This window comes from Zeus faber (genome assembly GCF_960531495.2).
Source record: "Zeus faber genome assembly, chromosome: 22".
NCBI lineage: Eukaryota > Metazoa > Chordata > Actinopteri > Zeiformes > Zeidae > Zeus > Zeus faber.
The window spans coordinates 8,224,207-8,237,985 of NC_137209.1; the positions used below are offsets into that span (position 1 = coordinate 8,224,207).

Genomic DNA, 13,779 nt, shown 5'->3' on the forward strand with positions numbered 1-13,779 from the left:
ACACTGTGCATGTACGTACTCACACACAACTTGTACATACAGTTTGATGACTCACACATTAGCTTGCACACATGTACACGCATACAATATTTGTGTTGTTTGATACCCTACCACCAGCTGGTGACTAAGGACTCTTTAGATCCCATCCCTCATCCATGCCCACGCAAGCTTTCCCGGAAGAGCGCTTATCCTCGCTATGCAGCCACTATAAAGGGAAGCAGACTGAACTTATTTTTCACACAATATACACCCTGTTAGCAGTTCTTATTCTTATAGTATAGATTATATCATAATGAGTCATAGAGGAAGATTAATCAAGCTCTAGAACTACGACACACTACAGCGCGACAGGAGAAACACAAAGGTTAAGAGGAGGGAAGGTGGGGGGGAGGCAACGGTATCTCGCAGTGGAATATCCAACTCTCCTCCCCGGATAGTTTCTCCCTCTCCTCTCCTCTAGCCTTCCTCTTGATTTCATGCCTTGCTCTGATGTCTACTGAACAATAGACAGGCGGGAGGGGTGGGGGGGGGGCTGTGTTGCACGTGCTCAGTAACCCAGTAAGCTCGGGAAACACCCCCGTCCTCATCCACAGCAGGCCAGGCCAGGCCACGCCACTACTACCACCCCCTCCCTTCAAATATGTATTCCTCAGCTTTAGTTCTTTTGATGTCCTACGGTTTGCTGCCACCGCCGCCATCCCGCTGCTTCCTTCCACTGCCACCACTGTTGCTGTACAGGCTGGGATTGGCCACGAGGGGGTGAGTTGCGGCACCCATGTAGGGCCCAGCTGCGGCTGCATAGTTGAAGATGGCAGGCAGGAAAGGCAGGGGCTCCACCTTATCTCCCCCGGGAGCCATCATGTTGAGCGCAACAGGAAGAGCAGCCAGGTTGTAGGGGTAGGCCAGCAACTGCGGGCCGTAGAGCAGCTGGTAGGGGTCGGGGTAGAAGGGCAGCTTGGCCAGGTCCCCGCCATTAGGAACCATCACCTTCCCCAGGGGACCGAATGGAAGAGCTGCCGCCGGATAGGAGGAGAGCAAGTTCTCCTCCTGCCTCTTACCCGAGCGGTAGCTGCCCTGCGCGATGAGGGGTAGAGGGAAATCCTGGATGGGGTAGCCCACGGAGTTGGCCACGCCCTCTCGGTCATCCCTGGAAGGAGGGGTCCCCTGGTGCAGTGGCTCAGGCGGCGGAGGGGCTCGGGGGAGAAGCAGGGCGTGAGCAGAGGGACGGTCGCTGACACCAGCTGCCCCAGAGGGCAGCAGGGGCCTGTCAATGCCTTGTGAGAGCTGGTGAGCCGGGCGGTTGACTTGAGCTAAAAGGTCCACAGCATGGGGTGACCGGCAAGGGGATTTCGGAGTGCACCTGGGTGAGGGGGGTACATTAACAGTGGTTTGAGGCTGGATATGCCGGGGGGAGGGTGCTGGGCTTAGGGGTTCCTCTTTAGGGACTAGGAGGGGCACCCCCTCCTGTGGCAGCTGGGCCAAACCATTTATTTTCTCTATACTCTCCATTTCCTTCCCTTTCTCCAATTGTTTTATACTCTCCCTTTCTCTATCTCTCTGTCTCTCCGTCTCCCGTTCTCTCTCTTTTTGCCTCTTCATCTCTCTCTCTCTTTGTCTCTCCATCTCCCTCTCCCTGGCTAAAATGGAGGACATGGTCAGGTCTTGTGCTTCGTTAGGAGAGGGGCTCCTCGACATGGCTGGGACTCTGAGGTTGTGAATCGAAGGCGCCTCCTGATAACTTGCATGAAGAAATATACCATTCCCTCCTTGCCTCTCTCTATCTATAATGACCCCTTCTCGTTTCAATAATCCCAGCTCGGGAGGGGGAGCTGTTGTCATGGAAACAGGAGGAGTGGTGGCGGTTATTCTTGTCTGTGAGGTCATTGGCACGTTTGGAGAGGTGTTAGCAGGTGCTGTGACACATGTTGGGCTGGGTGCTCTGTGGATCTGACCGTCAAGATTCTTCTTCCTTGCAGTGCGGTAGTCCAGACATTCAGATCCGTTCATCACGAGCACACTCTGTAGAGTGGAGAGTGCGGCAGGGTTGATTTCAAGTTTGCTAGGTCTAAGGTTTACCGGGCTGTCTAGTAAAGACTTTGTTGTTTGTGGGGTAGGATCTCTCTCAGGAAGTGGAGGTTTGAGTTCGGTGAACTTGGGTTTGTCAGTTGATTCTGATATGCGCTGCTCCTTTTTCAATTCACCAGGATGGCTTTCACAATGTTGTGATGGTAAACAGTCCTCACTGGATGGGTCAACTGTAGTATAACTAATAACTGACACGGACTGAACTGTATGAACCCGTCCCTTTTCAGTCTCTGGGTCTTTGCTGACAGCACTGACCACTGTCTCTGCTGCTTTTGGCTCTGATGTAATCTCCTCTCTCTCTGGAGAGCTGCTCAGCTCATGGCGTCGGATATGACGGGTTAGTGCTGAAGATGTCTTGCAAACCTTGTGACACTGCGGACAGGTGTGTCTAGCCAGAGCTCTCCGGCTTAGACGACTTGGACTGGAATTTCTCCTCACTAACACGCCCACCTGTCCCTCTTTTGCCTCCTCCTCCCTTGCAACATCTGTCACAGCCCGGATGCCCACCCCTTCCCCCCTTTCTTGAAGTCCCACTTTTGGTGGCAAAGAGGAAGTTTCGTTTGGTTTGGGATGCTGCGATCTCTGGTGATCCTCCAATTTGTCTCTGGAGGGGAATGTGGCTCTGCAGAAAAGGCAAACAAACTCCAGCAGGTGACTCAGTTCGTGTTTGTCTCGCTTTCTGGCACTAGAGAACCAGCGGCCACATGTACCGCACTCGGCTGCATCCCCATTGCTCCAGGGTCTCCGTTTGACGCCCGGAAAAGCTCCTGAGGTAGACAGAAGAGGTTTTGGAGGAGGGCTGGAAGACCCAGTCTGTTCTTTCACCTCTTTGTTTTTCTGCTTAGAGGGGAAGGAGGAATACTCTTCAATTTTCTCCTCTTTCTCAGAGTCACCTTTGGACATTTTTTCAGCTTCTACTCCCTCTAGCTTATCACCCTCGAACTCTTCCCCACCCGCCTCCTCCACCTTCCCACCCTCTTTCTCATCCGGTGGTTTGTCTGTCTCTTTGCTGGCGTGTTTCATCAGCCTCTCTGCTCTCCTCATCAGACGGAGGGAACGTTTGTACTGCACCTTCCTCTGCCAACTTTTGGCCCTCTGCAAATGTGCTTGGGCCTTTCTTTTAGGCTTGTAGGAGTAGTAAGGCCGCCACAAATTGTCCTCCGCATCATCGTCACTCTCACCTTGCTCACGCACTTCCTGGCGGAAGTAATACTCCCTCACCTCAGCGGGAGATTTTGAAATCTTTTTCTTAACCTCCTCCTCACTGCTCATGCCCTCTCCATTCCTCTCCTCCTCAGTTCCCAGGCTGGCACTGCGGTGAGTACGTTGTTGGTGTCTGTGGTGATGGTGGTGGGAGTGACGAGACTCCTTGGTGTCCCGCGCAGACATTTCAGTCCGCTTGTTTTTTGGAGGAGAGTGGCTCTTGTCTCTTCTGAGGTCGGTTTCAGAGATGCTGCGTTTGACGATTGCCTCTTCACCAATACGTACAGTGATCTGGCACAGTGGACCTGCCCCTTTGACCTGTGGCCCTACGACTGCTGATAAATGCTTGGCAGTTGAAATGTCACTCTTACTGTGGAATTTGCGTGATTTGTGATGGGACTTGCATACCTCTGTTTCCTGTCTGCCTCGCGATCCATCCTCTGTGGTGTCTGAGCTGTCTCTCGACCTCTTTCTACACCTTTCTATATTCTCTCTTTGCTTTTTTGACCTGGCTTTGTGGGATGTGTGACTGTCACTACTCTCGGGGGAGGGGCTTCTGAGCAGCCTTTTACCGTTCCCAGGGGTGACCTGTTTGCTATGAACAATGACAGAAGAGGACATTCCCGTTCCATGGACTATAACAGAGGGTTTTGTATGGCCATACATGATCACAGAAGACACACTCGTGTCTGTATTTTGACTGCTTTTGGCCGTTTTGGTTTTGCTGCCAGTAGACACTTTGAAGCTGCCACTGTCGTTTCTCTGCTCTAGCTCTGGGGTCTCACTATCACATTTTTTCACTTGAGGCATATCAGTTTGCAGGTGGGGCGCTAGTGTGGAGAGATCCCTGTGCTCTATGGCCATAGAAACGGGAAAGCCATTGGGGAAGTCATCTGGGTCAGGCTTCACAGCAGCGCCACTGATGAGGCTTTGGAGGTCTCCAGGGCCTAGGGCACAGTCCAGGCCCAGAGGCAGGGTGAGGGAGGGTTGCTCATCTGGGGGCAGAAGTACGCCATTAGAGAGACCATCACTGTATGTCTTGTAGGGTCTCTTCTGGGAGCGCATGGGTAGAAGACGGTAAAGCTTTAGGGCATTAACTTTCTGCTTGTAGCCACCATTTGCTGTCTTTTCGCTGGATATGAGGCTAGGGTTTATGCCATGGATGGTCTTCTGGTGTGTTTTGAGGTTGTAGTAGGTGGCAAAGGCGTCCCAGCAAAAGATGCATTGGTAGCGGCGCTCACCTGTGTGCCACACCTCATGCTTTGTCCGGTATTCAGCCAGGGCGAAGACCTTGTCACAGAAATGACAGGGGTACTTGCGACGCCATGAGTGTACATTGGAGTGACGCTTGAGGCTGGACAGGGTCATGTAAGACCGCTCGCACACCGAGCAGAAGTAAATGACATTGCCATCCACCACCTTCACAAAATGGTTCTCATCGCCGCCAAGCAGTTCAGAGGCTGCGGCATCATCGCCTTGGATGCTTGCCAGGAGGCTCCGTGCCTTCTTCCCTGGCCGTGCCTTGCTGCCATCTTTAGTGCCCGCTGTTTCCACAATCACTCCCCCCTCCACCCTTACTTCCCCCTCCTCCAGTGGCTCTTCCTTTGGCTGGACAGAGAGGGAGGGAGGTCCCCGGCTGCTAGAGGGTAGGCCTGGGGCCCTGCAGGAGGCCTCGTGGGACTGTAGTCTTTTGCTGTGAATGAAGGCTTTGTCACAATAGCGGCAGCTGAGAGCCCTGCTGCCACGATGCAGCCGCATGTGAACCGTCAGTGATGAGGCTGAGCTGAAGAGCCGGTGGCATACACCGCATATTAGCTCGGGCTTCGGGCCGTCCTCTGGGGAAAGCAAGGACGGGTGGTGAGGGGCGGAAAGAGCCTCGGAAGGGGTAAGGGGAGGGGGGGGCGGTGGAGGAGGGAGTTGGAAGGTGGGCGGCTGAAGGTTGAGTCCGTGGGGGCTTTGTACCCTCCCACCTGTCCTTCCTGTTGATTTCTCCTTCCTATCTGTGTCCCTGCCTCTGTGGCCCTGATATGTCGACGTGCCCAGGTTAAAGAGGATCTGAGCAGTCTGGGAGGGTGAGATTGTTCCATTGGTCCCTCTGTGTCTCTCATCCCACCCATCCCCTGCATAACAGCCCCCTACAGACACACTGGACAGCCTGGGGGGGAACCTGTTTAAATTAGTCTCTGGATTGACTTTGGAGCACTTCAGAGGTGGGGGAGATTTGATATCCTTTCTGATGAATGTATTAACAGTCATTGGCGATGAAGAGGAGGAGGGTGAGGAGGACGGAGAGCTGTCGTGCCTGGGGGGCTTAAATGGTCTGTGCTTTATGTCCATGGTGGCATCCAGTTTCCAGAGTGAGCCGTCGTCTGAGCCCTTGGAGCTGGATGATGGCCGTCGGCGGTGCGGAGACGGACAGGACGATGATGAACTGCGACAGTGGTTTTGAGAGGTGAGAGAGGAAGGCAGGGGGGCAGCACTAAGTGGGAAGCTGAGGGTTATTTTAGCATTCTTGGGTCCGTCGGCCATGTCCTCCAGCCGGTCCGCCATCATGGCCTCCCCCCGTCCTCCCTGTCTGCTTTTACCCTTCATCTCCCACCACTCAGCCCCGGCGTCCTCCTCCTCTGCCTCAGACCGAGAGACTGCTCTCAGACAATGTCTCGGCCCGTTTAATCCTCTGGCCCCGCTGGAGCCACAGCGGGTGGGGCAAAAATTGTCCGGCAGTCGCGCAGTTACTGTTGTTCCGGAAATGGAGGTCTGCGCTAGATGAGGAGTTTCTGTAGCCAGCACTGTCAGCGGCTGGGAAGACAGAGGTGGCAACCGCTGTTTCCAGTTACACGCGTCGTCCTGGATTGCGATGCGTGCAAGGTCGCAGAGTGGTGAAAGCTCTGGGGCCGGCTGCTGCTCGCTCAGACGTGACTGAAGCAGGCCCGCATGGAGGGGGTCCCACACCTTCTCACCGGACACCATGACCAGCCTCCAAAATCTGAAATAGACATGGAAGAGAGACTGAGATTACTAACCCGACTTCAGCACAGAAAAGCACATGACATAAAACAAAAAGCAACCAATATACCGAGAGCTCTTGTAATCGCGGTCATGGCGCTGGCAGAACACATTTGAGCGACGGAAAAGAAACCCAAATGCCCCGGCAATCCTGAGCTCCAGAAGCTCAGCTTGGAGCGGTAAGCAGTCGGAGGAAGAGGGTAGGGGTGAGGAATGAATCCGCGGCAGCGCTGGTTTAGATTTCAGCCTGCCCCAGCCAAGACTTCAGAAAGGCATTCCGGAGATCCATCTCCCTCGGCTGTGACACAACATTCCCCCTTGCCTAATTGGAAAGCATTCAGAGTTAATCAAGATTCCCCCAGAATAGTGTTGACTCGCATCCGTGGCCCTGGCACATGCTGAAATATTCCCACTCTCCTGCTCCTACAGCGTAGTGAGGGGAGGGGGGTTTAGATCACAACCTCGTTAGCCATTCCTAGCAGCGGCTAGTATCGGCCGGACCTGACTCAAACCGGTTCTTGGTGAAGTCGAGAGAGAGAGAGAGAGAGAGAGAGAGAGAGAGAGAGAGAGAGGGGAAAGCAAAGACGGGAAGAGGAGAGGCAAGAGAAAGAGGGAAGGAGGGAGGGTGCATGTGTGCAGGGAAGGGGTGTTTTTCCGCCCTCTGCATCCTGTACAGTCGCAGCTAAGCTTGAGAGGATGAGCGACGGGCACTTCCCATTTCAATTCTAATTCAACCGCCATCGGATGCAGCCCCCCCACCCCCCATGCGCACGCAATTTATTCATGCATACGCTCGCTCCAGATTCATCCGTGACGCGCAATTCTAACTGTTATAACTGATCGAAAACGGTTGAAGCGGTTGTTCTCGGCGGTGGGAGTCCGTGGATTTTCGAAGCGCACAGAGACGGCGCAAGGCCGATAATGATGCGACGAGAAAGAGAAAAAAATCCCCAGTCATGCTTTTTCTGCCAGTGTTTTCAAGCAGCAAGGCAGCCAGGAAGGCAGGCCGCTGTAAAATTCCACAGGCAGCCCTGAACAGGCAGAAACTAGGTCAGCACTGTTATTGCAGAGGGAAGAGGAGGGACAGGGTGAGAGAGCGAGAGAGCGAGAGAGCGCGAGAGAGAGAGAGAGAGAGAGAGAGAGAGAGAGAGTGAGAGAGAGTGAAAGATAGAAAAGAGAAGCGACGGAAAGAGGGTTAGGGATAGCGAAAGGGCAAGAGAAATTGGGAGGGAGAGAAAGGGAATTAGTGCAAGTGAGAGAGAGAGCCAGCGGCAGGGATGGGGGGGGGTGCGGGCGAGGCGGGAACAGTCGGACACGCTGAACAGTCAGACAGATAGGAGCCTAGGCAAGTAGGCGATCACACACACACACACACGAGCACTCACACACACACACACACACACAGACACACACCCACACACACACACACACACACACACACACACACACACAACAAACTAGTTTTACATGAACGCACCAACTTGTAAATGACATGCAAAAGATCAAGGTCAACAACACAGGGACAGGTACATGTCTCGAATAAGAAATCTTTGTTTGTATATATTTAATAGTGTGCCTCGATTCATCTGCGTGCATAATTGCATGCAGACAACAAACAACTTCAACGCCCAGTGAATCATGGATTGTTTTTTGTGTCATTCTTTTTTTTTTTTTTGCACTATTATTTGCACCCTTGCACTCTTTTGCAGGCCCTCGCTGTCACGCTCACATTTCGCGAGCGATAGATGCCGCGTAGGAAATCCCTCACGTCAAGCGGCAGCCGGCTGCTACAAGTGGGCGGACACATTGAGAGACAGCGCTATGGCTAAAAATGTCACCATTTCATCTGCCGCTCGCTCGGCGGACAGGAAAGTGCGTATGACGCCCCCCTCTTTCTTTTTTCTTTTTTTCTTTTTTTTTCCCCTCATCTCCCTGTGACGCACGCAGCCTCTCCACATGCAGAGCCCGGCACGACAGACTAGCCGACCGTGACAGGCCGACTCCGATGCAGGCGCACACACTCGTGTGCAGACGCCTCGACGACACGCATGAGCAGCGTCACGGCTCTTAATGGCATGGATGCGAGGTTGTTTACACGAAGGAGGCACATGCAAATGCCGAGGAGCGCGCGCGCTCAAAAACAATTACGCGCGCGCGCCCGGGCACGGGCGCGCGTGCACACACAAACACACACACACACACAAACATATGCGACCCCAAAGAGGCAAAGACCCTGAAGCAAACACAAAACAAAGAGTAGCCCTGTACCCACGCCCCTCTGAAACAGGATGTTCTGCGCAAACATGTTTGTCGGCCAAAGAACATGTTCATCTATTTACGCTCGCAGCGCTACAAAGCGGCCCGACGCGAACAGGTGCTCAGCTGGTGCTGGACAAATGACTAACAAGCCTGACATAAATAAATAAATAAATAAAAAATAAAACTCATAGAATGCCAGATGCAGTGGCTTAAGTAAAACACAAACACACACACCGAAACAAATGTAACGGCGGTTTACGATTGGCAAAACTACCGGGACACCGGTGAGGACCCGCATTTCTGTTGTGATACGCCGACATCTGTATCACAATATCAAAACGATGAGTGTGGGCCAGACGAACAGACTTTTGGCTTTTGAATCAGAGTATCACTTTGCTTAAGAGAGCTCTAAATGATGGATTAGTCATCCACTTGTTTAGCATAATTGGAACAAACTAATGCAGAGGAAATTGGCAGTACTTTTAGTCTCACTACTCACATTTAATAACCGCTAGAATAACAAAAAAAAAAAAAAAAAAAAGTGAACATGTTTCCATATCAAAAAGCCAAGCTCTAAGTGCGTATATTTCCATCCGAGAAAGGTGATTGTGGTCTGACCCTGAAGACCCGATACGGATCCGTTGCGTTCAATGGGAAAATGAAGTGGGACGACCACAAATGCAAAAGTGACCTTGCATCGCTCCTCGCATGGTGGTGGAACTGCAGATTTGCGGTTGGTTCAATAACTCGAAGAAGCTGCGCGGTGGAGCCGTCGCGGCGCAATTCGTTCGCTTCGCACTGTCAAGGCGGCGAGCTTAACCGAACATACCTCACCCGACTTGAAGAAATTGTGTCCAAGGCTGACCAGTGAATTACGCAGCTAATCGCAGCTCTCGGTCCAGTCTCTTAATGTTGGTGATATCACATGACTGAAGGCCGTTACACCGTACGTCAGCCCAGCTGCGACCCGGTCATGGGCAGGAGGGCTGGTGCAGAAGATAATTACTGGGGGCCTTTATACCGAGGATCCATTTCCAAGAACCAGGAACTTAGTTGCCGGTACTTATGAACCTTTTTCAAAAGGAGGCCCCAAAAATAGAACCCTAGGGGCGGAGCTTATAGTACTGAACAACGCTGATTGGTCCAATGTGAGCTACGAGAGAATCACCTTTAAGCGTGTTGACCATAGTCCGCCCGTGGATGTGAGACGTGTAGTAAAATCGTTCCCAGGGCTCTTAAACCCTATTCCAGCAGTTATGAAACACCTTTACTCCAATCCTTGACTGTGACTTAATGCCGTCGGGTTGCCTAATAATTCTTTCGACGTGGGTAACTGGGTGTGTGTGGGTAACCAGTGTCCGACAAGATTTCTGCTTATCTTATGTTGTGGTGTGACACAGAGCCGCGCCTCGGAGCCGGGGCCGTGGGGCCGGGGCCACGGCCACGGCCGTACACGCTGGGGAGGAGGGAGGGAAACAAGGGACTGCTTTCTTCTGCCCGAGGGCCCTGTTTTTAAGGGGCACAGCGTGTTCGGGGGGGGGGGTTTGCCATGTGTACCTGCGTGGCTGGAAGTGGGGCTGTTATGTCCTCGTGTTTCAGGCATTTTCCTCCCACACTATTGAGACGGAAGTTAAACAAACAACAACGAGGGATTTGACATTGTAAATAAACACAGGGTGACGGCTGGATCCTCCGTGTCTTTACGCCATCTTTACAACACCGGTTAAAAACTTTGCAAGCGTGTTTGTGTGCAAAGGTTGTGGCACGGACGGAGGAGGGCGGGGTAGGGGTGGCGGATGCAGGAGGGAGTGCCCTACGAGGCGGAATGTGGGAGGGAGGCCTCGTCGCTGCAGCCAACGAGCCGGTGGCGAGTAGCATGTGGGAAGGTGTCGGCCGGGCTCTCTCTCCCCAGCGAGGGGCGGCCAGAGGGGCCCGGCCATTAGAGCAGCAGTTGGTCTGTGAAGAGAAGGCGGGTGGGGTGGTGGGGGGGCTGTGTGTGTGTGTGTGTGTGTGTGTGTGTGTGTGTGTGTGTGTGTGTGTGTGTGTGTGTGTGTGTGTGTGTGTGTGTGTGTGTGTGTGTGTGTGGAAAGGGAAGAGGTAGGGGGGCATCGTTAGCAACGAAGGGGTACTGAACTCTCCGCAACCCCCCCGGCCAACAGAGCACGCTGGAGCCGGCCAGATGGGACTGGGGGGGTGGGGGGTGGGCGGGGGGTGGTTGGTGGTTGGTGGTTGGTGGTGCTGGGGTAGCGGAGCAGGGGAGAGAAGGGGTAAGAGAAGCGGGGTTTTCGGGTTGGAGGGCGGCTTGCGGGAGCCGGAGGTGTGGAGGTGCTGAGGGTGACTTCAAACACGGCTCCTCCGTGTACCCATTTCATGGTTTCCTTGTCTTTCAGATCCCACTTGTCGTGTCTGACTGCGTGCAACGCCCCCCCCCCCCCCCCGCCGCCCCAACCTCCACGCCGGCGCTCCTCCGCCTCCCTCCCCCTCCCCGAGTGCAAACCGTGGTAACGTGATGATTTTGCATGCCACCAGCGAGCCTTCCCGCGTCTAAAACGGCATCCTGTGCACGGTCTGTTAGCTCTCAGCCTAGCACATAATCCCCATAATTCTGCCCACTGTGGCAGAATCACAAGAAGCGATAGGGAAGGGTATGGCCCATCATTTCGAACAAAATGTAAAAAAGTACCCCAAGGGAGCGGTAAGGCTATGGCGGTGACCTTTCGGGAAGGTGATTTCCCCAAAAATCATTTTCAATTTCACGCACGGTCCCTCTCGATGGCGCAGTGAAAGCCCCTTTGGAGTTTTGTTTTTGGTTGTTAAATAACAGAGGAGCATTTTGGGTGCTCGGCCAAAGCAGACGGATACCACGGTCGGCGTATAGCGTGACTGCTGGGACGGCAGAGAGATGAGGCGCTGCAGCGGTTTCTGCCTGTGCTACAAACCACTCGCAGATGGAAGACTTTGTATAACACCCATGAGGAAGTAAGTGCGTAACGTCAACACACGTCTCTGTCTGAACCGGTACAAAACTTTTTTCACTGGATGCACGCTAAGTTTTCGGGAAGGGGACCCACGGCAGACCCGGCAGGATCGGTGAGGTCGCGCCTACGCTGTCCGGGGTCCACCTCGGAAAAAAGCCCGCCTCCCGCCTCCAGCTGTGCGACATCGCAGGAGCGGGAGAAACCGCACTTCCCATCGCCTGACCTTCGACCCCCCCGGGGCATTGTGTGTCATACTTTCCATACAGTGAGCGCAGGGGCTTGGGTTCGGCATCCATGGCAACCAGGAATGCGGGATAGTTGGCAAGCGGTCGCGCTGTTGTTTTGGAAAAAAGTAGGGCTGGGGCAGCAACAACCCGGGGACCGGCGACATCGAAATGCCCTCTGCCGCGCCACAAGACACAGACGCCTCAGAAAGCGGAGCGGCGCGCCGGCAGGCCCAGCAGCAGCAAAATGGAGGACGTCGGGCTGACCCAGGAGGGCGGTAATGGAGACAGGAAGGGGCGTCTGAATCGGGGTTGTTTACCGCGGCCCTGCGCGCGAGTTTCTCTCCCCAAACTCTTCCCCCTTCTGCAATCTCCTATTTAAGTCGACGGGCTGCTTTGCGGCGGCGGCCCCCGCGCCGTGGGGCGAGATTTCCCCCAACAACAAAGCCCACGTCACATTTTAACGCCCGCTCTGACGTGCGAGATCCCCCCCCCCCCCACCCCACCCCTCCACCACCAGCCCCCTACCCCCACCGCAGACACACACACACACACACTTCCCCGCGAGGGGCGACTGACAAGAGACGTGACGGCATCGGCAAATTAAAAGTTTCATCGCGATCTTGAAATGAGTCGTCGCTCCTGAAAAAAGAACTGCGTGGTGCGCCACTGACGGAGGGGAGGATGAGGGGAGACAAGGCCCCGCATTGGCACGCGCACGCAACGCAACGCACTTGTGAGAACGGCTCGCGCACACGCCCGCCCGCGCGCGCACACACACACACACACACACACACGCGCACACACACAAACACGCGCGCGCGCGCACAGTCGCGCGCGCAGACAGGCACACGCAGAGCGCGGCCGCACAGTGGAAAACAACACAAAGTTGCGCGGGCGCACGCTGCACGCAGCCGCGGCAGAAGCAGGCTCCGCCGCTGACGCTCACACCCCGAGCACGCACGCTAAATAAAAAACCGTCCCTTCCTGTTCCCGTCCCAAACAGCCGCCCCGGCAACAGAGTGAGGAAAACAACAAGGAGGGGGGAAAAAAACAACAGAATTCAGCCTCTCCTCTTCGTTCTCTCTCTCGCTCTCTCTCGCTCGCTCTCTCTCTCTCTCTCTCTCTCTCTCTCTCTGGAAGGCAAGCACACAAGAGAACGTACCTCGGAAACCCTCCTGCTGCATCTCTGCTGCGATGTGTTCTCTCTCCCTCTACCCCTCACACTCCCTCTCTCTCTCTCTCTCACCCCCTCCCTCTCTCTCTCTCTCTCTCTCTCTCTCTCTCTCTCTCGTGCTCGCTCCCCCCTTCGCCGCTCTGTGTATGCGCACGTATGCGTGCATGCGTGCGTGCATGAGAGAGAGAGAGAGAGGAGAGAGAGAGACAGAGGGAGGGAGGGACAGCGAGACAGAGAGAGAGAGAGAGAGAGAGAGAGAGAGGGAGAGCGCACGGGCAGCGAGTCGGCGTGCGCGCACGCACGCACACACACACACACACACACACACACACACACACACACACACACACACACACACAGGCAGCAGTGTGTGAAGACAGAGGGCAGGAGCGATTCTCACACTCTGACTCGCCCGCTCTCTCGCTCTCACTCCTCCTCTCTCGCTCTAACTCTCCCTTCCCTCTCCCTCTCTCTCTCTCTCTCTCTCCCTCTCTCTCTCTCTCTCTCGCTGCTCTCCCACTCCAGTTTTGCCTCTGACACACGATTCTCAGTGTTTTGCCCTTTTTTTCCAGCAAGTGAGCACCCCCCCCCCCCCCCAATCATCCCCAACACTCTCCCCCCCGCCCCACTATCCGAACCCCCTCTGAATCCAATCTTCTTTTTATTTGGAAGTGTTGTCCTCTACACACACACGCACACACACGCAGACACACACGCAGACACGCGCGCGCACACACACACACACACACACACACACACACACACACACACACACACACACACACACACACACACACACACACACACACACACTACTTTATATACACAAAGCCCAGTGATAGGGAGA

The 13,779-nt window shown here is 54.4% G+C and overlaps 1 protein-coding gene across 1 annotated transcript; it reads right to left on the reverse strand.

The window, feature by feature from the left end:
* Window positions 1-672: 672 nt before the first annotated feature.
* Window positions 673-5,880, reverse strand: zbtb4 (zinc finger and BTB domain containing 4; the record flags this gene model as incomplete). The annotated part of the gene is made up of 1 exon (XM_080023163.1): window positions 673-5,880. One exon carries the CDS (start codon window positions 5,878-5,880, stop codon window positions 673-675), a length of 5,208 nt encoding a protein of 1,735 aa, XP_079879289.1.
* Window positions 5,881-13,779: the final 7,899 nt, after the last annotated feature.